The following is a 24,104-nucleotide window of genomic DNA, read 5'->3' as shown; positions in this document are numbered from 1 at the left end:
AAATATAAATGGAAGAAGTGTTTGTCATACAATGAATTAATTTTTCAAATTAAAAGTATACTATAAAGTTATATTTACTATTCAAACTTTATAAATGCAATGAATTTTTCTCAAGATAAGGGTACACAAATGATTCCGTGAAGATATTTAAACAATTAAAAAAATTAAATATATTATTTTTCTGGATGTAATACACATATGACATTAGTAATTTAATTGTGCTAATTATACTTATGAGTTAATATGGAATATTAAAATAAGTATAATAAGAGTCAGTGAAAAGATGATTTATTGTCAAAATATTATTATTATAAATTACAAACAAATGACAACATTTAATCAATATTTTTTTAAATCTGTCCATCAGTACTTTTTATTTGATGATAAATTATTATAATAATGTGTAGTTTATAAGTTATCAAGTATAAGTGTCTAATAAATTAAAGGTAACTAGGAAATTAAAAGTATCTGGTACAAAAATTATTGATAATTTACATGAAAGAGATAATAATCAAATAACATTGTAAATAAAAAATTGCAGATCATTGATTGTCAAAAAAATTTGTAATAATTGAATATTGTAATAAAATATATGTATTAGTGAGAGAATATGACAAATAAAAAAAAAACGATATGATAAAAGTATATGAAAAAATTTTAGTAGTACAAATATTTTTTTAAAATTATAAAAATGTTTTTTTCCTAATTAGTTATATATGCTAATTAACACGAATTGTCAAAATTTACCATACTATTATCATTACCTTTGTTGAGTTAACTAATTTTATTTCAAACTATAATTACTTCAACATATGTTTTCCACGTGCAATTGGTGCAATTATTTCAAACTATAATTACTTCAACATATTATCATTGATTGCAATTGGTGCAATTATTTTTATTTTGTGAACTCGTCTCACAAAAAACTTACACAAAATTTAATTGGATAGAGACTAACAATTTAGGCTTTTTATATTTGAAATAAATTAAGAGTTCAAAACATTATGGATAGAAGTTTAGAATTTAAGAATTATGTCACACATATATATATATATATATATATATATATATATATATATATATATATATATATATATATATATATATGACTCACCATCCTGATGGATTTATATTGGTATCGTTGGTTACAACAGCTTATAAATTATGATAAAAAAAAAACTATTTTGATCATATGAAACAAGACAAGTATTAGGTAAGATATTTGGTATAATATTTCATTGGTGAAGAAGGGTGAACAACCCGAGAATGATGCCCATTCCACACGCCTGCCTCACTCCTATAATAAAAGTAGACAGACGGCAGGCCTGGAATTTGAAGTAATTTGCATTATTCATTCGTGAGATTTCTACATATACAGCAACAGCAATGATACAGAAGACTGTGTTGAAGGCTGATATCTCATGTGAAAAATGCAAGAAGAAGATCATTAAGGCTGTTTCAGGCTTACGAGGTATGTATGTGTGTGTGTGTTTTCATCTCTTTCTTTATGGATCTTTATCGTGATCATGATCATTGCGATGACAACAATAACAAAAGCAGCGACAACAACTTACATCTTTTTAGTATAAAATCGCCCCGTAGACATGTCGAAATAATAGTTACTAGATCGACTCCATTACAGTGGACTTGATTACTAACAAGCTGATATTTTTCCATTCTCGTTTTATCTGATTAATACAGAGAAGAAGCATAACTTACAATTTTCATTGTTTTAGGAGTTGACAAAGTGGAAGTGGATGGAGGAAAGGGAATCTTGAGTGTGACGGGTAATGCAGATCCTTATGAAATAATAGTAAGATCAAGAAAGGCCGCTAAATTTGTTGAAGTGGTGAGTGTTGGGCCTCCTCCAGTCCCGCAGAAGCAGGAGGCCCAGAAGAAACCGGAGGAGAAAAAGGCCGAAGGAAAAAAAAGCGATCAGAGCCCAGCCCAAGTTCAGTTCCCTCTCCACTACCCGGGAATTCGGGTCGTACCCATGACCCGATGGGAAGAACCACCACCACCCAACTCACAATGCTCCATCTTGTGAGATATGAGATCCTTGAAACTAATATAGAACATTACTGAGTAATTGATATTTTGAGCAAAGCCCAAGTTTTTGTTTGGTTAATGTCATATGAATACAGTATTGTGAATATTGAATGATATGATTATACGCGTTATTAGGTGGTGACAAAACACGTCTTATGACAAAAAACGCTAAAAGAACTAACATATATATACACGACACAAATAATAAATATTCTAACGTCATATTATACGATAACAATAGTAAACTAAGCTGGTTCGTATCACGATACGAGTTACGATTTATCTTTGACTTGTTCAGGGTTTTATTGTCAAATAATCGAATGAATGTATAATTGGATCATTAATTAATTGGAATTCGAATATTGGAAGTTTTTAACAAAGGACGTGGCAAAATGTGTATCAAAAAGTCCAATTTTTTTTAATTAATTGGATCTGCTTGAGCAATTTTTTGCTATATTATGATTTAAGTCAACTTTTTACACCAATCACCCGAATCCCATGTGATTTCTAGTATTGTATTTACTTATTTATATATTGATTATATTGTTACCATCGTAGGAATGAAATTGGAGAATATTTTTGTATAATGTATGGCGGTGTCTAAAGATATATAACATACCATACTTTTAACTATTTTAAAATATACAGAAATATAATTTTTTTAAAATACAAATGAACTTTCAATTTTCGGTCAAACATCAATTATTCATCCAAAGTATGTGTAATGAACGAGATCACCAGTAAAGTTTACTAAAGAATAAGACTTGTTTAAACATTGTAATCAAAACGTGAAATCAGAGTAGTTGAAGCTTTGCATAAAAACTTAAAAACATGGGCGGTCCTCGGGTTTAGTCTCCCACTCAATCCTAGCCAACTTACTGATAATCACCTCTCGTATCCTCAAATTCATTCTAATATGAATCTGGCCGGGTATGACGTTCAACGGATTGGGAGGATGTTCAAGGATGAATTGCATGGACGCATGAGCGATCGAGGAGAGCTTGCAAACAAGATTTCATGTCTTGAAGAGTTCGTGATACATGGGAATGAGTTTGGAGGCCATAAAATCATTGTGGAAGTGTTAAATGAGCATGAAGGCAGAACGCTTCGTGCGCGAGCGGTAAAACATTACCGCCCGAGCGCGAACAGTCCAGAAGGCAACGCGTCCGAGCGGTAGAATCTCGCGCCCGAGCGCGCCCTGCTGCGAGGAAAATATTCATTTCCTTAATTTAGAGTCCAAGATTATTAGGAAACTAGATTTTGCAATCTTTCAGATTTTGTACATAATATATGGACGAAATTTATTCATTGTAAACAACTTTTGATTATTATTCTGATTTTAATCATATTGATTGAGTATTCTCTCAACTTTTCAAAGCTCGGCTTTGTATACACTTCGTGTGTTTCTCAAATCAAACTTATCAAAGTTTAACACTTTGCGGCGTTTGTCGATTGTTTTTCGCTCGGATTGTCAAAGACGAGTTCTTTGAAGGTTCGCTTGAATTTCAATTGTTTATCCTTCGTTAATATTTGTTGCTAAATTTTTCGTAATTTAGAGGTAAATATTACACCTTACTTGTGTCAAAAAGATCGGGACAACACATCCGTTTCTTTATTTTATCGAATCGAGGGCGTGACTCCATTTTGAGCGCGTTTGCTTTTCGTGGGTCGAAGAATCGCATCATTTGGTATCAGAGCCATACTCTTGACTGGTCGTGTGGGTGCATGTTCCTGGAAGTGCCTCGGAGTGCGGGTTAACGAAGGAGTTGGCACGAGGACGTACAGTCTAAAGGGGTCGGGAATGCCTCTAAGTGCCCTGTAGTACGGCTTAACGAAAGAGTTGGCACGAGGACGTACAGTCTAAAGGGGTCGGGAATTCCTGGAAGTACCTTGGAGTGCGGGTTAACGAAGGAGTTGGCACGAGGACGTGCAGTCTAAAGAGGTCGGGAATGATGTGTCCCACATCGGTTAGCAAGAGTTGTATTGGGCAAAATATATATGAAGTCTCGATCCTCCTCTCATGAGCTAGCTTTTGAGGTGGAGTTAGGTGGATTAATATCACATCCTCACCTGCATCGATCAAGTCTAGTGAGTTTAAAGACTCAACATATATAAATTGAGTATAACAAATAATACATAATAAAATTACTTATATCTTTAAAATAGAGCGTATAAATTTGAAACTTGAACGTGAGAACATAAACATAGACCTAACGACCTAGCCAGGTAACACGGAACACATACATTTTATTTATGTATATATATGGCGGAGTCTAAGGATATATCTGTTGAAATAAATTCATTTTCATTATCTTCAAAACAAAGCATACAACTTTCTCGAGGTGGATGATATCTATACACATAACACGTATATTTTATTTATGTACATATATGGTGAAAGCTCGCCATCTCTACCGAACTCACTGTAACCACCCTACCCTTTTACCCATTACACTTCAAGCAAATTTTTATCAAGATTGTTATTGCCCCTTGTTCTTCGAAGCTTGCCGGATCGGAATCATAGTTTGGGGTGATGGAGGTGTTGTGCATTGGAACCGCCGACACAAAGCTAGAAGAACTACAATTCCTCTCTCAGTCCGTTCGATCTAATCTCCAATTGTTTACCACTGATTCTAACTTCAAGGTGTTAACTTGCTTTTATTTTTGTTTTGGGAACTTTTTTTCGTATTTTAGTTATTGGGTTCTCATGATTGAGTCACTGGAAAGTGTTGAATTTATCATCTGAGCAAAACCAGATTTTCCTTTTTCTTGTAAATTCGTGTGCAAATTACTGGATTTCGAAATGTTTACCGAGTAATCGGTATCACAATTCAATACCGTGCTAATGTAATGTTTAGACCGACGTATCAATTTCAGTATTATGAATGCTGATTCGTATCTGGGTTCGGGTTGATGTGTTCAGGTGTCGGTGGCTGTAGTTGATGTGTCCACCAGTTCAAAAGATGTTAAAACCTGTGGGGATTTCAAGTTTGTGTCGAGAAATGATGTCCTCTCCTGCTCTGCGGCAGAAGGGGAAAAGTCCAGTACCCTGCTCCCAGATGATAGAGGCAAAGCTATTGCTATCATGAACAAAGCTCTCAAGGCTTTCCTCAGCAAAATTCAAAGTGATGACATTCTTGCTGGAGTTATCGGGCTTGGTGGCAGTGGAGGGACATCTTTAATTTCCTCTGGTTTTCGGTCCCTTCCCATTGGAATCCCAAAGGTGATTGTATCAACTGTGGCCAGTGGAAATACCGAACCATATGTTGGAACATCGGATTTGGTGTTATTTCCATCAGTGGTGGATGTTTGTGGCATTAATAGTGTGAGTAGATCGGTGTTATCTAATGCCGCCGCCGCTTTTGCTGGAATGGTGATGGGACGGCTAAAAATTTCCAAAGAATCAGCCACTGATAATGAGAAGCCTACATTGGGTATAACGATGTTCGGGGTTACAACTCCTTGTGTCAATGCTGTCAAAGATAGATTAGCTCAAGAAGGATTCGAATCCCTTAGTTTTCCACGCCACTGGTATAGGAGGAAGGGCTATGGAAGATCTTGTCAAAGCCGGACTTATACAGGCACGCAGCTAATTTTTTCCCGTTGGAATTTGGATGTCTCGCCATATTGACTTGCATTCTTGTGGTGTTAATTTAAAATTTTTAAATACGGGGAACAACATGGAAAGTTTTGCTAAAAGATCCATCAGATTTGTGGATGGAGACACTTCCATTACTATTATTTTATTATCCTTTGTCCACTTCAAGCCAGTTGGTGGGAATTTTATGCATCTTCCGCAAAAGTAAGGCAAAATGTTTAAATTACGCGGCATCCACTTTTGTCTGTTCTACGAGCTACTTTATTTGCAGCTACTTTTTTGAAACTTTTGTAATGTTTATCCTGTTGATAATGAATCACTGGTATTCGTTCTAATTTTATCCATGTCTTCTAGGGTGTTTTGGATATCACCACAACCGAGGTAGCTGATTACATTGTAGGAGGAAACATGGCATGCGACAGTTCACGTTTCGATGCCATATTAGATAAGAAGATACCCTTGGTTCTAAGTGTTGGTGCATTAGATATGGTGAACTTTGGACCCAGAGACACCGTACCTTCAAATTTTCAACAGAGAAAGATTTACGAACACAATGAACAGGTGATAGTTTGCTACAACTTTTATCAGTACACTGCAGTACAAAGGATACAATTTTCTGGACCTTTTATTTGGTAAATAAGAGATGATTACTTGCCAAAGAATTCAGATAGCCCAAAGGGATTTATCAGATGTTTTCTTCTTTATTTCAGGTTACACTAGTCCGAACTACAATTGATGAGAATATGAAATTTGCAGCGTTCATAGCAAAGAAGTTAAACAATTCATCATCAAAGGTTCGTGTCTGCTTGCCAAAGATGGGAGTTTCTGCCTTAGATGCACCAGACAAGGCGTTCTATGATCCAGAGGCTACTGGTGCTCTTATACATGAAATGCAGAGGATAATTGAAACAAATGAAGATCGCCAGGTCTCATCTCCGTTTATCACACTGACTATTTATGGTTTATAACGTTCTCTATTTGATTGGCCTCCTATCATCAATATACCATTTTTCATCATCTATGTTTATCTTCTTGGGGGTTTAATTTTCTGTATATAGGTTAAAGTTTTTCCATATCATATAAATGATTTGGAGTTCTCAAATGCGCTAGTGGATTCATTCTTGGAGATTTGTACAAATTTTAAGGGTGTCAGTAGTCAAGCAATTGATGAACCTTTAAAAGGCACTCAAGATAAAACTTCTGGTGCTGAGATAAGTTCCCGGAGCATTATATCAATATCCCACAGTCTTAGCAGCTTTCCCAATGCCAAACCAGGTCACCCCCCTTCACTTGTCCCACCTCACATTTTTAACTGTTATTTATATTTCTGCTTTGAGTAGTTTGTTCCAGTAATAAACATTTTTAATTTGTACATCTAATATAGATGTAATGCGTGGTATCAGTGTCAAATGATTTAAATTTCTCTGCTAAATGCAAGAGTAAATCAATAATTCATAGTTTTATTGCCATGGCTTGTTACCAGTTATAGGCTTGTTACCAGTTATACTTCAAATATGCTGATTTTTTTCTTTCAAGCAGAAACGATACAAAGGACACAGGCTATACTGCAAAGATTGAAAGCTCAAATAAGTGCGGGAAAACCCATCATTGGTGCTGGTGCAGGGACAGGCATATCTGCTAAATTTGAAGAAGTTGGTGGAGTGGATCTGATTGTTCTCTACAATTCAGGGCGCTTTAGGATGGCTGGAAGGGGGTCCTTAGCTGGTCTTTTGCCATTTGCTGATGCAAATGCAATAGTACTTGACATGGCGAATGAAGTGTTGCCTGTTAGTGTTTCACTTGCAGAAATACGAGTTATTTTGGACATCATTGATCTTTTTAAAATCTTGATAAATGGATACCTAAATTTCTTGTTGAAACCGGATAGTCGTTGACTGGTCCTTTTTTTCAATATTTGCATATTTAGGTGGTGAAAGAAGTACCCGTTCTGGCTGGAGTCTGCGCAACCGACCCATTTCGGAGGATGGATTTCTTCCTGAAGCAATTGGAATCCATTGGTTTCCCAGGGGTACAGAACTTTCCAACTGTGGGACTATTTGATGGTAATTTTAGACAAAATTTAGAAGAGACTGGAATGGGATATAGGTATCTTATCAACTTAGCGACAAATTTTTTTTTCATCATCATCATCATCTAATTGAACTAATTGAATGTTCTCTCATCATCTCTCATTCTCAGTTTGGAGGTTGAGATGATTGCAAAAGCTCACGAAATGGGACTGTTAACTACCCCATATGCTTTCAACCAAGATGAAGCCATTTCTATGGCAAAAGCTGGTGCTGACATAGTAGTGGCTCACATGGGACTCACAACATCTGGTCATATCGGTGCAAAAACAGCTGTCTCAATCGAGGAGTGTGTACTTCTAGTGCAAGCAATAGCTGACTCTGCTCATCAGATCAACCCTTCTGCTATTGTTCTTTGCCATGGAGGTAAAAATCTTTTCCACTCATTATCATGGGCGACTGCATATGCACCATAACAATAGAAACCCAATGATTATAATTTAAAAGATTTATATTGCAAACTTATTATGAAGTAAATCTTTCAGTACAACGGCAAATGGATAACTGTTGCATCGTTTTTCAACATCTTGACTTCAAAATTCCTGAGGTATAATCATGTTATTGTAATGATAGGTCCGATATCTGGTCCCAAAGAAGCAGAATATGTATTGAAGAGAACAAATGGAGTACATGGATTCTATGGTGCATCAAGTTTGGAGAGGCTACCAGTTGAAGAAGCCATTACAGCTACAGTTCAGCAGTACAAATCAATTTCTATTACTTGATACGTATGTGTTTTCTAGTGTCTCTTGCTGTTTGTTATCAAGAATCATTTTTACAATGTTGCTAAAGGTAGAAAGTTGTTTTGATTGATCTTTTTTAACTGTTTCTTGTTCGACTTTTTTAAAGAATAAAATATAACATATTTGGATTAAGAAATTTATAATAAAAATATGTCAATCAGTAGTCTTTTCAATTCGGACAAATTCTAAATTAATGTAAATCTGAGAGATAGAAGACAAAATAAATTGAAATTTTCCTCCACACGCTCCAAATTGACACCTGCCTGTTCTATTTTTGAAAGGAGAGATTTGTATTTGTATATGAACGTTTACCCTTTAAGACATAATTTGTTTTTGTTGTTTTGAAAATATAATAATCTATTGTGTGCAATATAATAAATCTAGCATTTGAAGAACATACATGTTTCTGTAAAACGTGTTAATGGCAATAGAAACTAAGAATAACGGATATTTAAAAACTTAGAAAAGTAAAAATTTACGATAAAAAGTAAAAATCTTAAACTTATAAATTATATTAAAATATATATTTTATAAAATTTTTTCCACTCGATTGTGTTTTTTTTCCACAAATTGAGAGATTTATTGGTAGAATTTCTTTGAAAATAATTCAAAAATAAATACATCATTGTATATATAATCACATATTAATTTTCAATATTTACAACTCTTAGGGGAAATATGTTTAGTTTTGTCGCTTTTTATGTATCATTGTTTCATTTGAGTACCACATGCATCATTATCTTCATACAGTGTCACAATCTTCTTGTCGAATGATAATCCGCATGAGATTTGGATATATTGGGTCATTGCTTTTAGTCACACACATTCACGGCTTGCTTCATGTAGTACGATAATCTCGGCGTGATTTGATGTAGTTGTACGAGTGTTTGTTTATGTGAACGCCAAGAAATTGTAGTGCTTCCACGAGTAAATACATATCCGATTTGGGAACGTGTCTTATGTGGATCAGATAAGTACCCAGCATCAATATAACCAATTATCTTGGATCCAGATGTAATAATGATGATGTATACCATGTAATTTCATTTTCGATATGTTTTTTTTCTCCTCATGACATTGAGAAAATTTCCTCATTAAAATGATAATCATCGAAACGTGTGTAAACACGTCGTTTGTCTGAGACTCAAGATATCATATGATTGATGGACTATCATAACCGATATAAATTCCAATATTTCTTTAAGGTCCCATTTTTGTTCTTTGAGGCGGTGCAATATGTACATTTACCAAATATGAGAAAAAACTGGTTCTTTACCAAAGGCAATATACAACGGAGATAGGGATGTCAATGGGTCCGGGTTTTACCCAGACCGGCAATGGACCCGCGTGTATAGGGTTGGTTTGGACATACTAAATGGGTCATGAGGTGGGTCTCGGGTCCAATTTTTCAGACCCGTCTGGATATGGGGCGGGTCATGGGTTCTATAATACCCGCCCCATATATGTAGATATAAATATTTTAGGGTTTTAGTTTTATTAATTTTCATTTTTTTAGTAGATCACCTCAACCATAACGATCTTAGCTATTCTTATGTCAATTGTTGCATTTGAATATGTTTTTAGCAATAGTGGAAGAATAATTGGTCCTCATCTTAGTAGACTTAAATATTGCCTACTCACTGATTTAATATTGATATGTTTAATTATGTTATGACTTCTTTTTGGGGATGTCAAGATTTTTTTGGAAGGCTAATAACTCTTTTTTTATATAATTTTTTATGTCGTGAAAATACTTTGTTTGTTATTATTAAGTGTGGTAAAAAACATGAATTAATTTTCCACAATATTGTATTTAGAGGCTTGTCTGTTTCATAATTTATTCATGTGAGAAGAAATATTACTTTTTTATTTTAAAAAATTTAGGGTCTCACGGGTCTACCCAGCCCCGTTTCGTATTCGAGGTGGGGTGGATCCAAAAAATATTTAACTGGGGTGGGGCGGGTAATGGGACAAAGTTTTTTTCATGGGGAGGGTCTTGGGTTTAGCCAAACCCGCCCCATTGACATCTCTAAACGGAGAGTGTTTATGATATGCACTTGGTGTCAGGGGCGGAGCTATGGTGGGGCTGGGTTGGGCTCCAGCCCCACCTAATTTTTTTAAAAAAATTATATATATATGTTTTATTTTAAAAATTTTATTGATAGCCCCACCTAATTTTTTAATATATATATATATATATATGTATATGTTTTATTTTAAAAATTTTATTGATTAGCCCCAAAACTCAATCTATATTTTATCTTTTTTTCACTTGTCCATCTTTATTATTTTCTCTCAAACTATCACAATTTTCATTATTTCAAATTGCCGTAACTTCACCATCGATCGCTATTTTTCAAAATTGATTGTAGATTCGGAAAACCCACGGCATAAGCTTTCTTTTAATACCAAAATTTCGAAGTTTCTTCGTCGTCTTGAAATCAGCCGTCGCCCATCGGTTGCCGTTTTCACCGAAAATCATGAAGAAATCTTAGTGTTAGACTTTCTACGGTTCGTTCTTGTTGTTCTTAGTTAGATTTCAAATTTAAAGGTAATTTCAGATTTTAGTGTTTCGAAATTTGGGTATTTTGGTTTTCTTGAATTTCGATAATTGATATATATTAAATTGTTGATTGTAAGTACTATATTTGAGCCGATTGATGGTATTTACAATTTTTTGGAATTTATTTGAGCATTATTTCGAATTTTCAGATTTTATTTTGGGGATTGTCGATTTTTAATTTTTATTATTTATTACTTGGATGTTTAGATGCTATAGAAAATATCAATGTGAATTTATGGAACCTACGATTTGATTGACAGGTGATTTATATATTTTTATCTACGTCGTTACTTATTTATCAATTCTGATATATTTATTTAATTTATAGGTTGATTCGTCTTGTTTTAACTCTCCCCGTTTCTACATCAACAACGGAACGAGCATTTTCAGCAATGAAACTTGTTAAAACAGCTCTTCGTAACAAAATGGAAGCAGAGTTTTTTGGAGATTCTTGGTAATCTACATCGAACGAGATTTGGTTGAAAAAATTGATAACGATTTAATAATTAATGAGTTTTATTCTAAGAAGAATCGAAGAGCACAACTTCAGTAGTGTTTTAGCTTCATGTTTTTTAAGGTATTAAATATTAAATACTCTTGTTCTATGTTTTCTTGAAGACATTGTTTACATATTTTTTATTTAATTATTTATTTTATTAAATACTATATGGGACGGAGCCAGCCCCAGGTAATTTTGTATCCTGGCTCCGCCCCTGCTTGGTGTGATGCGAGTTAATGCAGCAACATGTAAAATTGCATGTGTCCATATAGAAACACGGAGTTTTGTTTTCATAATCAGTTATCTAACAATCAATTGTAGACATTTAATCATTGATTCAGCTAATCCATTTTATATATGTACATGCGCAACATGATTCTCAACAGTGATTTTCACTGACATACAATAATCATTGAAAGTCTGAGAAGTAAACTCACAAGCACCATCAAATCTAATTTATTGATTGCATAATCGAAAAATTGATTCCACAATTTTATTATTTGAGCAAGTATCTTGCAAATGTCACATTTCGAGTTGATAATAAACATACATGTAACCATCTGCTGGAAGTATCAATCAATACCATAAAATATCTAAATAGTCCACATGGTGGATGAATTGACCTACAAATATCACGCTAAATACTTTCAAGAAACATGGATGATCGGATTTTAGCTGGCGATGATCTTATAATAAGTTTTTCAAGAGAACATTTTTTACTCGAAACTTATTATTTTGAGAGATCTTCTGATCTTTCAGCGGATGATCATGTGTATTTCTATAATTCTTTGCATTATTGTTGAACGAGGATGTCCTAATTGATCATGTCAATTAATTAATATTGAAGAATTATCAACTACCATGGTTGATTTAATTGGACTTATATGTGTATAATGCAATCCAGTAGTGATCATTGACAGTTTTTCAATTACATATTTTTTTCCTGATTTATATGTGGTAAGACACATATATTTCTTATTTTTTCATTTATTGTCTGAGTTTCATACCAATGAGAATATATGTCATTAAAACATAACAAATTTCTTTTCGATTGTGGTAATACAAACATCATTTATTAAATTTTTTGTATCATTAGGTGACAAAAAATGTGCTTTACCACAACCTTTAATCAAGTTTACATGACCTGATATTGTATTCAATAATGTTTTTGTTGGTTTTAGTTCCAAAAAGTATTTTTTATCTCAGAGAATAGTGTGCGCTGTACTACTATCAGATATGCAAACTTGTATGAGATTAGTTCCTTATTCAGCTTTGTTCATAGCATTTTCCACATTTGAACTTTAAAAAAAATATGTAATGAATAAAATTACTAACAATACATATATAATTTATGGAAAAATATAACGCATATCATAATTATACAATAAAATATTATCATATGAGTACATGAAAAATAAAAGATTTTACATTTCTCTTCCACCGGTCTATTGATTATAACACATATCATAATTATACAATAAAATATTATCATATGAATACATGGAAAATAAAATATTTTATATTTATATCCACCAATATATTGATCATTTTCAGAGAAATCATTCAGAAAATTTGCAGCATCGAATTGAGTTGAATAACTCAAACGATCAATGTGTTCAGAAAAGTTGGTCTCTTTTTCTTTCTCTTTATTGATTCTTTATAGAGCTTACAAAGGTACTCGAAGCTCGACAAATACAAAACCAATGTCTTGAAGTGCCGCATCTAAAACAAGAACTTTCAAATCGTTTTGAGTTATTTTCATCAACACTCGAGTTCTCATGATGTCTTTTTAGTGAGTGGTTTGTGAGTCCTTTTGAGTCTTTTTAAGATGATTATAGAAGTAACTATCACGATTGTTTTCAAAACCACGGCCGCGACCACTTCCACGTCCACGACCTCGATTTCGACCTCGACCAAAACCTTATCTTTGACTTTGATTTTGGTTTTCAGGTTTGAATTCATTTTTAATACAACATTTACTTCGAGAAATGCAGTTGATCCAGTGGGCCGGGACTGATGATTTCTCATTAGTAACTCGTTGTTCTTTTCCGTCACAAGAAGACATGCGATAAGTTCAGAATATCTCAAAAATCCATGCACTCTGTATTGTTGTTGTAGAGTTATATTTGATTCGTGAACATGTGAAAAATGTTTTTTCAAGCATTTTCAATTCTGTAACCTCATGTCCACAAAATTTTAATTGCGATATTATTTGATACATTGCCGATTTGTAATTACTGATTTTCTTAAAATCTTGGAATCTTAATGTATTTCATTCATCACGGACAGTCGGAAGTATAACTTCTTTTATATGTTCAAATTTTTTCTTTAATCCTTTCCATAAAGCCATGAGATCTTTTTCAATATGATATTCACACAAGATGTCGATGCAAAAATATCACAGCTTTTGATTTTTCTTGTTATGAGATACCATTTTTTTAATGATTTCATTTAGACCAAATGACTCAAGATGCATTTCTACATCGAGAGTCCATGTCATATAATTTTTTCCTGTAATGGCAACAAATTCGAACCAAATTTGACATGGTGGTATTATAAAAATAAGAATGCATTTTATTAGTTAAGTTCTAAATCTATTAAAATGGCAATACAAAATAACAGATAGATTATAAGTACAAGTATTCTTCAAAATAAAGAAAAACGTGAGGCAGATATTCTCCGATAAATACAAGACTAGTGAGTCTAATAGCTAAAATAATTATACAAAATAACTTTGAAAGAACCATATTTTTCTTCTTCGAAAAATTGATAAAGAAAAATTTTAAGGAGAAAGAATAAGTTTGGAGTGATTGAATGTGTTTGTAAATCATATTTAAAGGTAAAAATTAGTCGTTTATGACAGTTTATAAAATCTTAAAAAAATAAATGTATGTAGAATTTTATGGTAATAATATATAATGTTAATCATGTTTAAATAATTATGTATATCACATTACATTATTATAATGAGGTGTTAGAGACTCATTTTATATAATATTGTGACATTATACAAATATATATATATATTATTATATAACACAATAAAATATATAAACAATATATATAAATATTATTATTATATAACACAATAAAAATATATAAACAATGAAATAATCACATCACGTACTTATAATGAGATGTCATAGACTCCTTTTGTATAATAACATGATATTATTGAAATATATATACAATAAATAAACAGTAACCCAATAAAAATATATAAACATTATAATAATATAATCACATCATGTTATTATAATGATGTTTCATAAACTCCTTTAATATAATAACACGATATTATATATTAAATATATACACAATAAAAATAAATAAACAATAAAATAAATATTCTTAATTTTGAGAAAAATATGGGGAACCTTGAGTATCGTGCTGATAACGTGTTAAAAATAAAAATTCACGGTAAAAAGTAAAAATCTCAAACTCACAAAATATATTAAACTACACATTTTATGAAAAAAAATTTCACTCAATTGTATTTTTTCTTCACAAATTAAGAGACCTATTTATAAAACTTTTTAAAAATAATCCAAAAATAAATACATCGTTATATATAGCATCACATTTTTACCACTCTTATTTTCAACTATAGCAAATGAGTCGTTCGAAAATGATATTTTGGAAAATTAAAGAATATATCGCAAAGACATGTGTAGTAAGTATGCAGCAATAGAGAATAATTTGTGAACCCCACAGATTCGGACTCGGTATTTTGCGTGTCCCATTTTTCGGTCCGACAACTTTGACTGATTGACTCCCACAGCATTAAATATTAATTAACTATATAATAGAAGAGAAACTTCGGTTCAACACCCGCGCATCTTCTTCTCCAGCTTGCTCCCTAAGTTTCCCTTCGATTCCCCCTATTTAAACACTCCCCCAACACATTACACAGCATCCCAAATCATAGTACTACCGATTCTTTCTTGATCAAAAACCAGAATTTACAGTTGTTGATTAATCTTCCTTTGGGGGTTGGGAAATAAAAATGTATTCTGTGATGGACATGCAGTCAATGGCTACGAATATTTTCTCAGCCTACGCATCAGTTGCTGCATCGATGATGCTATTTCGATCGGTCGCCTATGATATTATTCCCGAGCCCGTAAAATCAGCCGTCTTTTCGGCAGTCTCTCAGTTCTTCAGACATTACTTTGGAAGATTTTTCAATCCACTTCCCTCACAGATAACAATGGTGGTGGATGAACAATGTGGCATCACTCGCAATCAAATCTATGACGCAGCCGAGGTCTATCTCCGCACAGTAGACTATCCCGACTCCGAGAGATTCAAAGTGAACAAAATTCCCAAACAGAAGAGCATCAGTATTAGTATGGAGAAGAATCAGGAAGTTGTTGATCATTTCAAAGGTTTTAAACTCAAATGGCAGTTTGTTCTGATCGAACCCGAGAATCAGAAGAACCATTTCCAACCGGAGAAGAGATTTTTCGAGTTAACATTCGATAAGGCGCGCAAAGACGATGTACTCAAGGAGTATTTGCCTCACGTTATGGCTAAGGCGAAAGAAATCAAAGATAATGAGAGGGCGGTGAGGTTGTACACCACGGACTGTCCCTTTGATGGTGACGAAGAGGACGGTGGCAATGGAGGTGGGTATTGGGGCTGCATCAATTTGGATCATCCGGCCACATTCGATAAATTGGCGATGGACCCATGTTTGAAAAAATCCATCATTGAAGATTTAGAAAGGTTTGTGAGGAGAAGAGATTATTACAAGAAAGTAGGCAAGGCCTGGAAGAGAGGCTATCTCCTGTATGGACCTCCCGGGACAGGAAAATCGAGCTTGATCGCCGCCATGGCCAACTATCTGAAGTTTGATGTGTATGATTTGGAACTCGCCAGTCTATATTCAAATTCAGAATTGAAGAGAATCTTGCTGTCCACGACAAACAGGTCTATTATCGTAGTCGAGGATATTGATTGCAGTGTGCAGATGCATGACAGGAGTGCCGAAACTGAGGGCAACGAGTCCTCTAACCCAAAGGTTAGCAGAAAATCGTAAGCACATTATGACGCAAGTTATATAGACGAATTATGCTTTGATGGATTTCTGATTAATATTGGTGTTTCATGAAACAGTTGACATTATCTGGAGTATTGAACTTCATAGATGGATTGTGGTCAACTTGTGGGGATGAAAGAATTATTATTTTCACAACGAATCATAAGGAGAAGCTGGATCCTGCCCTGTTGCGCCCCGGTCGAATGGATATGCACATTCATATGGGGTACTGCACACCTGAAGGATTTGATGTTTTGGCCTTGAACTACTTGGGAATCAATGATCAAACGAAGGCGCCATGTCAAGAGATTAAAAGCTTCATTGGGGAAGTAGAGATCAGCCCTGCTGAAATTGCAGAACACTTGATGAGAAGCGAGGATGTTGATCTTGCACTTCAGGGGGTTCTTGATTTGCTCAAGAAAAAGAAGGACGAGAAAACTTCGGTGGCTGTCGATGAAAAGAAATGTGATATTGGAGAAGCCAAAGAGATAATTGAAAGCGACGGAATCGAAATTCACAAGGACCAGAAGATGAAGTTTGCTAAAATATGGAAAAGTTTAACAAGAAGGCGATCGAGCAAATATAACAAGATGAAGCATAGTGAGCAAAGTTTGTAGGAATGTGTGTAGATGATAAATCTGTGATGATGATGAAGAAAAATAATTACTACTGGTACTTCTTGGACATGGTTTATTCCATAGGAGCAAACATATTTCTCCTTGGATCAAACAATGTCTTCATATGTAAAAGGAGTGTTTCTAGTGTTACAACGTATATTATATTTTATGTCAACAAAAGAACAACCAATTATATTTACATGTTCTTTGCACAAATTTTCCCTGGTTAATTGTCCCAACGTCTGCTTGTGAGGAAAATGTCGATGTAAAAGAATCATTTTTGCTGTTGGACAGATAAACATTCAGAAAGAACTGATTGATAAGCAGGGAATATTACTCATCCTTTTCCAACCAAAAATAAACTTGTCACCCCTTTCAACTTCTCACCCACCAGAATGACGATCGATCGCATATGCAACGATCTCTTCCCGCATTATGCACCACATGATCTCCTCTCCACTTTTATTCACACATTGCTTCCAAACTCTAGCTAGGCATAGGATTACCATCGGCCCTGGAATCTTCATCGTTTCTTCGCAGGATTAATTAGACCTCCAAACTCTCTGCCTCTGTTTCAATTTTGTTCTAGTCGGGTATCGTTTATTTTATGAATTCAGTGTCATGGGAGACTACTGTGACTACTGCTTTGATTAATCTTGAAGGGCTATGTATTGTAAATTAAATTGTTGATGCCTTTCTCCAATGTCAATCCTACATTTTCTGTTCCAAGCAGAGTGAAAAGCAACCAAAGCTTCGATGCATTAATATTCTCATCGACAATTAGTTCAACTTCTGGTAGAGACAAGTATTGAAACTCAATCTTAACTAATGGCAATTTATTTTTCATATTTATTCGGTTATAAGACATTCTGTGTTGGTGCATGTCCTTAATCATAAATAATATGTATCTATATATTATTTATCTTAACTAATGACAATAATATCACATTATCTTATATTTAAACAAATTAATCAATCTAATAAAAAATTATATTAACTATCATTTTTATTTATTTTATTATTAAAAAATATTATGTATCTATATATTATTTATCTCATACCACGAAACCAAACGGTACCGAAATAAATAAATTATTTATAAAATAATTTGCGAAAGCTCTTTCAGACTTGTATTTTGCGTGTCCAATTTTTTGGATTATTACATATTATACATGTAATATTTCTCGTCGTAAGATATGGTAAAATGTTAATGTTTAAATCATTAATATATATTTATAAATTTTTATAAATATATAATAAATAACAAATAAGATTTTTTCGGTCAAATAACATTTGACTACCACAACCTGAATTTATAAAATAGGGAAACGTCGTCGGCACAGCACAAGGACAAAAGCGTGGCGTTCAAGCAGAGCTCAAATCTCCTACAGCCAACATTCTTTTCTAAATTTACTCCCGCGTTACTTTCACCGTCCACCTTCAGCGGGCTTGAACACCAGCTACACACGATTACGACCCTTGTTCATCTTCTCCAGCTTGCTCCCTAAGTTTCCCCGTATATTTAAACACTCTTCCAGTCCCAACAGCCCATCCCAAATCACATTCCCAGTTGTTTTCGGGTTGAGATATAAAAATGTATTCTGCGGTCGAAATGCAATCAATGGCTACAAATATTTTCTCAGCCTACGCATCCATCGCAGCATCGATGATGCTATTCCGATCAGTAGCCTTTGATATGATTCCCGATCCCGTAAAATCAGCCGTCTTTTCGGCGCTGTCCCATTTTTTCAAACATTACTTGGGAAGATTTTTCAATCCACTTCCCACCCAGATAACAATGGTGGTGGACGAACAATGTGGCATCACTCGCAACCAAATCTATGACGCAGCTGAGGTCTATCTCCGCACAGTAGACAATCCCGACTCCGAGAGATTCAAAGTGAACAAAAGTACCAAACAGAAGAGCATCGGTATTAGTATGGAGAAGAATCAGGAAGTCGTTGATCATTTCAAAGGTTTTAAACTCAAATGGCAGTTTGTCATGATCGAACCCGAGAATCAGAAGAACCATTTCCAACCGGAGAAGAGATTTTTCGAGTTGACACTCGACAAGTCGCGTAAAGATGACGTACTCAATCAGTACTTGCCTCATATTATGGCTAAGGCAAAAGAAATCAAAGATAACGAGAGGGCCGTGAGGTTGTACACCAGGGACTGTCCCTTTAATAGCGAGGACGACGACAGTGGCAATGGAGGTGGGTATTGGGGCTGCATCAATTTGGATCATCCCGCCACTTTCGATAAATTGGCAATGGACCCGTGTTTGAAAAAATCCGTCATTGAAGATTTAGACAGGTTTGTGAGGAGAAGAGATTATTACAAGAAAGTAGGCAAGGCCTGGAAGAGAGGCTATCTCCTGTATGGCCCTCCCGGGACTGGAAAATCGAGCTTGATCGCTGCCATTGCCAACTATCTGAAATTTGATGTGTATGATTTGGAACTTGCCAGTCTATATTCAAATTCAGAATTGAGGAGAATCTTGCTGTCCACCACAAACAGATCGATTATTGTAATCGAGGATATTGATTGCAGTGTGCAAATGCATGAAAGGGGTGCCGAACCCGAGGGCGATGAGTCCTCTAACACAAAGGTTAGCAGAAATTAACACATTATGAAGTAAGTTATACATGAATGATGCTTTGATGGATTTCTGATTAATATTGGTGTTTGATTAAACAGTTGACATTATCTGGAGTATTGAACTTCATAGATGGATTGTGGTCAACTTGTGGGGATGAAAGAATTGTTATTTTCACAACGAATCATAAGGAGAAGCTGGATCCTGCCCTGTTGCGCCCCGGTCGAATGGATATGCACATTCATATGGGGTATTGCACACCTGAAGGATTTGATGTTTTGGCCTTGAACTACTTGGGAATCAATGATCAGACGAAGGCGCCATGTCAAGAGATTAAAAGCTTCATTGGGGAAGTAGATATCAGCCCCGCTGAAATTGCAGAACACTTGATGAGAAGCGAGGATGTTGATCTTGCACTTCATGGGGTTCTTGCTTTGCTCAAGAAAAGGAAGGACGAAAACACTTTGATGCTTGTCGATCAAAAGAAAAGTGATATTGGAGAAGCCAAAGCGATTATTGAAAGTGATGGAATCGAAATAGACAAGGAACAGAAGGTGAAGTTTGCTGAAGTCTTGAAAAGAGTAACAAGAAGGCGATCGAGCAGATGTAATAAGATCAAGCAAGGGTGATATAGTGAGCGAAGTAGGAATGTGTGCAGATGATAAATCTGTGAGGATAATGGCGAAGAAAAATTACTGTTAGTGTACCTCTTGGACATGATTTAGTCCATAGGCGCATAAACATTTGCCCTTGGATCAAACAATATCTTCATATGTACAAGGAGTGTTTCGGATGAGACATCGTATATTATATTGTATTTTATTTCAACTAAAGAAGAAAAAATTATAATATATGTTCGTTCCACAGATTTTCCCTAGTTAATTGTCCAACGTCTGCTTGTGAGGAAAATGTGGAATTACAAGAATCCTTTTGGTCAGTGGATAGTTCAAGCAGTAAAATAATACAATGTACATTTGTAGTGGAAAAAAAATTGGGGTAAAAACGGAAAATAAATGTATTCGAATTGTTAGTTTACACAAAATTTCAAAAAAAAGGGCCCTGCAATACCAATGTTTTGCAAATGGAACGAGCTCTCAAGTTTCTGATTTCACCAAATTAAGGCAGACGCGAAACCCCGCTCTTTTCAAAGCAAGAATCCATGAATTCTCCCAACCACAATTCATTTTTCTACTTAAGTAGTATACGAAAAAGAAAAGGAGGATGCCAAAACTACAAGTCTACACCGTGCAATGATATAACCTCCAAGCTTTATAGCGTTCCCCTTCATCCTACCTGAAGTTAATTAGCTTTCGAAATTTGACGAACATCCAATTCTTGAGCAGAATCTGCTGCCTATATACTCTGAAACCTGATTCCAAATTATCATTAAATTCAAATGTATCTTTTAATCCAAGCTTTCTTAAATATCACGATCCTAATAGAAGCCTGAAAAGGAATCTCCACTTCAACTACCAAAAGTTAGAACAGGAACATTTACCGCCACGGAAATGATGGAATCTCATGTTATCCCTCACTATAATCTCCCTCCCTGTGATTTGGGATGCGCCACACATGAATGAGTGGCAGTCTTCACATATTCTTAGATTTTTCACGATTCTAATGGCAGAGCCATCGTCTATGGTGATTAACCCATATGCAAAAGCCACCTTTTCACAGTGATGCATCAGAATTTTCTTTTTCTCATCCTCACCCAAATCATAAAGCACGGCACTAAAGTTTGGTACATATCCAATCAATTTTAGTCTATTAATGATGTCCTCCAGTGCCTCGTTAATCTCTTTAGACCTGGGATGGGTTATTTCACCAGCGTAGAATTCATGGATGACGCCTTTTTCCCCTTCAACCCAGCTAAATGCAGGATACTTTTTAAATCCTTTTTTTCTTATTAGTTTCCTCACCTCTAAGACATCATTCCACCTTTCAGATTTTGCATAAACCTGAGCAAGCAATATGTAGTTACCAATATTGTCGGGTTCCATCTTAAACAGATGCCGTGCAGCAACTTCCGCAATGTGAGGATTTCCATACATCCTACAACCTCCAAGAAGAGCACCCCAGATACCAGCACTAGGCTCCATTTTCATGCTTCTAATAAGCTCAAGCGCTTCATCAAGTCGCCCCGTCCTGCTGAAAAGATCAACCATACAATTATAATGGTCCACAGATGGTTTTACACCATAAGATTTCTCCATCATTTCAAAGTAACTACGACCTTGCTCTACCAATCCCACATGGCTACATGCAGCTAGAACCCCGATAAATGTCACAGCGTTAGGCTTAACATCGGTTTTCACCATCTCCTTGAACAACTCCATTGCAGAATTTGCACGCCCATGACTGGCAAGACCGGCAATCATCGAGCTGTATGAATAAACATTCAAATTGTTCATAATCTTGAAAACCGCATATGCATCATCAACACACCCGCACTTTGAGTACATATCGATCAATGCCGAACCCAATTGCACATTGTTAGAGGGGTCAAAGCCAGACCTCTCAGCCACTTCCCTGATCCAATTACCGTACTTCATCATGCCTAACAGTGCACAAGCGTTGATAACACCTATCAATGTCACCTCATCGGTCTCCACACCTGCATTCTGCATTCTTTCAAAATATTCCATTGCTTCCCTCGGTTTACCATTCTGTACAAGACCAGTGACCATGGCAGTCCATGCCACCATATCTTTCACGGGCAACCCACGAAATAACTCACTAGCTGAATGTATATCTCCGTTCTTTGCATAAGCAACGATTAGGGAAGTCCAAGAGATCAAATCCCTGTCAGGCATTTCATCGAATATCTTCCTCCCATAATCCAACAAGCCGCATTTGAGGTACATATCGATTAAACCATTTCCAACGAACAAATCCAACTCAAAACCGCCTAACTTCACGCTCTCCCCGTGAAGCTGTCGACCAAAATGTGAATTAGTTTCACTCCCACATGCCTTCAACAAGGCACTGAACGTGAATGACACGGGCTTGATCCCATCCCTCCTCATGGTATTATAAACCAAAACCGATTCTTTAAACAACCCATCAACCGTAAATCCCCGGATCAAAGCCGTGTAAAGAAAAGCATTGGGGAATCTCACCTGGGAGAACACAGAAACTCCATACGATCGCACAGGCTCATTCACTTTCGAGAGCATGCGGATGAGCTTTGCGATAATGTAAGAGCTCTGGTGGAGGCCTTTGCGTATTGTGTAGGCGTGGTTCTGCTTGATTTGCCCGAGGCTTGTCGAATTGTCGAGAGTGGCAATGAGTTGAGATTCCAACAGTTTGATTTCTTGAAGCTGCGAAAAGGGGATGAACGGGAGATGATCTTCCTGAAAAATGGCGGCTCTGATCAACGGCGGAAGTACCTTCCGAGAGGGTGAAACAGAAACCATTACACATCGTAAACTGAAGTGATGATCGGAAACATTTCCTTCTCGTCTTCTATGGACTTTGCTTACTTAGAATTATCGCTAAATTATTTATTAAATTAGTAATTGAAATGCAACAATTTTAATTCAGGTTTTTAAATATTTATAATATAATTTAAACTAAAATTTTAAAAAATAACTAAAAATTATATATATTAGAAATAAGATATAATGGAATCACATTTTGCTCCTTTGACAGTTCTACTCGATTCTTTAAATCTTACTACACTTTGTTCAAACAAATTCGTTATAGGAATTATTAAAAATTAAACTTACCAAACATTATATATAACAGATAAAACATTAGATGCATCTCATTTTTTAAAAAAAAAAATCAACAACAAATTGTTTTAATAGTTTATTGTGCTTGAGATGTATTTTCCAAAAAAATGAATATAATGTTTTTTTTATGATTTATTATATTTTGTTTATATATAGTGTTTCATGTGTTTAGTTCTTATTAATTCATACAAAATGAGTTTGTTTAAGTAAAATATAACCATAATTTAGAGCATCAAGTAGAACAGATGATTTCGTGGAATTACCTACCCCCAATTCCTAAAAGGTGAAATATGAGACAGGCACCTCCTTTTAATTTTTATTACAGATTCCTTAAATTATATTTTTTAATTATTGAAAAAATATATAAAATTCAAATTTTTTTAAATACTATTATTAATTATAAAATAATGAATAACCGATTAAATTATATTTTTTAATAAAAAAATAAACTCAGAGTAATAATATTAAGGACACAAAAATAGTAGATAATGTGAAATAAATTAATAGTAATGAAATAAAAATAATGGAATTAACAAAATTAACAAAAATAAAATAAGAGATGATATTTTATTTT

The 24,104-nt window shown here is 34.7% G+C and overlaps 5 protein-coding genes across 5 annotated transcripts; 4 read left to right on the top strand and 1 right to left on the bottom strand.

Moving 5' to 3' along the window:
* Positions 1 to 1,386: 1,386 nt before the first annotated feature.
* LOC140840910 (heavy metal-associated isoprenylated plant protein 2-like) lies at positions 1,387 to 2,047 on the top strand. The gene is made up of 2 exons (XM_073208061.1): positions 1,387 to 1,471; positions 1,737 to 2,047. The coding sequence occupies exons 1-2, from the start codon at positions 1,387 to 1,389 to the stop codon at positions 2,045 to 2,047; spliced, it is 396 nt and encodes a 131-aa protein (XP_073064162.1).
* Positions 2,048 to 4,405: 2,358 nt separating this feature from the next.
* On the top strand, positions 4,406 to 8,551 carry LOC140841800 (toMV susceptible protein tm-1(GCR26)-like). The gene is given in 10 exon segments (XM_073209481.1): positions 4,406 to 4,693; positions 4,973 to 5,560; positions 5,562 to 5,630; positions 6,002 to 6,208; positions 6,358 to 6,573; positions 6,706 to 6,922; positions 7,187 to 7,434; positions 7,575 to 7,753; positions 7,847 to 8,100; positions 8,308 to 8,551. Coding segments are annotated over 10 exon segments (2,241 nt in total). The 5' UTR covers positions 4,406 to 4,582; the 3' UTR covers positions 8,460 to 8,551.
* Positions 8,552 to 15,398: 6,847 nt separating this feature from the next.
* On the top strand, positions 15,399 to 17,396 carry LOC140841799 (AAA-ATPase At2g18193-like). Its single transcript, XM_073209480.1, has 2 exons — positions 15,399 to 16,562; positions 16,658 to 17,396. The coding sequence occupies exons 1-2, from the start codon at positions 15,546 to 15,548 to the stop codon at positions 17,195 to 17,197; spliced, it is 1,557 nt and encodes a 518-aa protein (XP_073065581.1). The 5' UTR covers positions 15,399 to 15,545; the 3' UTR covers positions 17,198 to 17,396.
* A 1,341-nt stretch (positions 17,397 to 18,737) lies between these two features.
* On the top strand, positions 18,738 to 20,646 carry LOC140841797 (AAA-ATPase At2g18193-like). The gene is made up of 2 exons (XM_073209470.1): positions 18,738 to 19,808; positions 19,898 to 20,646. The coding sequence occupies exons 1-2, from the start codon at positions 18,792 to 18,794 to the stop codon at positions 20,423 to 20,425; spliced, it is 1,545 nt and encodes a 514-aa protein (XP_073065571.1). The 5' UTR covers positions 18,738 to 18,791; the 3' UTR covers positions 20,426 to 20,646.
* A 185-nt stretch (positions 20,647 to 20,831) lies between these two features.
* On the bottom strand, positions 20,832 to 23,294 carry LOC140841796 (pentatricopeptide repeat-containing protein At5g44230). Its single transcript, XM_073209469.1, has one exon. It carries the CDS (start codon positions 23,210 to 23,212, stop codon positions 21,266 to 21,268), a length of 1,947 nt encoding a protein of 648 aa, XP_073065570.1. The 5' UTR covers positions 23,213 to 23,294; the 3' UTR covers positions 20,832 to 21,265.
* Positions 23,295 to 24,104: the final 810 nt, after the last annotated feature.

Source organism: Primulina eburnea, chromosome 9 (genome assembly GCF_022965805.1).
Source record: "Primulina eburnea isolate SZY01 chromosome 9, ASM2296580v1, whole genome shotgun sequence".
Taxonomy (NCBI): domain Eukaryota; kingdom Viridiplantae; phylum Streptophyta; class Magnoliopsida; order Lamiales; family Gesneriaceae; genus Primulina; species Primulina eburnea.
The sequence above is the reverse complement of the archived record's forward strand: the minus strand, read 5'-3'. Positions and strand labels throughout refer to the sequence as shown.

Bases quoted from the DNA above. Each gene is read 5' to 3' on its own strand.
- LOC140840910 (XM_073208061.1), top strand. From the start codon at position 1,387: ATGATACAGAAGACTGTGTTGAAGGCTGATATCTCATGTGAAAAATGC. The intron at 1,472-1,736 runs GTATGTATGTGT...TCATTGTTTTAG, and splicing joins GGCTGTTTCAGGCTTACGAG to GAGTTGACAAAGTGGAAGTG.
- LOC140841799 (XM_073209480.1), top strand. From the start codon at position 15,546: ATGTATTCTGTGATGGACATGCAGTCAATGGCTACGAATATTTTCTCA. The intron at 16,563-16,657 runs GTTAGCAGAAAA...TTCATGAAACAG, and splicing joins ACGAGTCCTCTAACCCAAAG to TTGACATTATCTGGAGTATT.
- LOC140841797 (XM_073209470.1), top strand. From the start codon at position 18,792: ATGTATTCTGCGGTCGAAATGCAATCAATGGCTACAAATATTTTCTCA. The intron at 19,809-19,897 runs GTTAGCAGAAAT...TTGATTAAACAG, and splicing joins ATGAGTCCTCTAACACAAAG to TTGACATTATCTGGAGTATT.
- LOC140841796 (XM_073209469.1), bottom strand. From the start codon at position 23,212: ATGGTTTCTGTTTCACCCTCTCGGAAGGTACTTCCGCCGTTGATCAGA.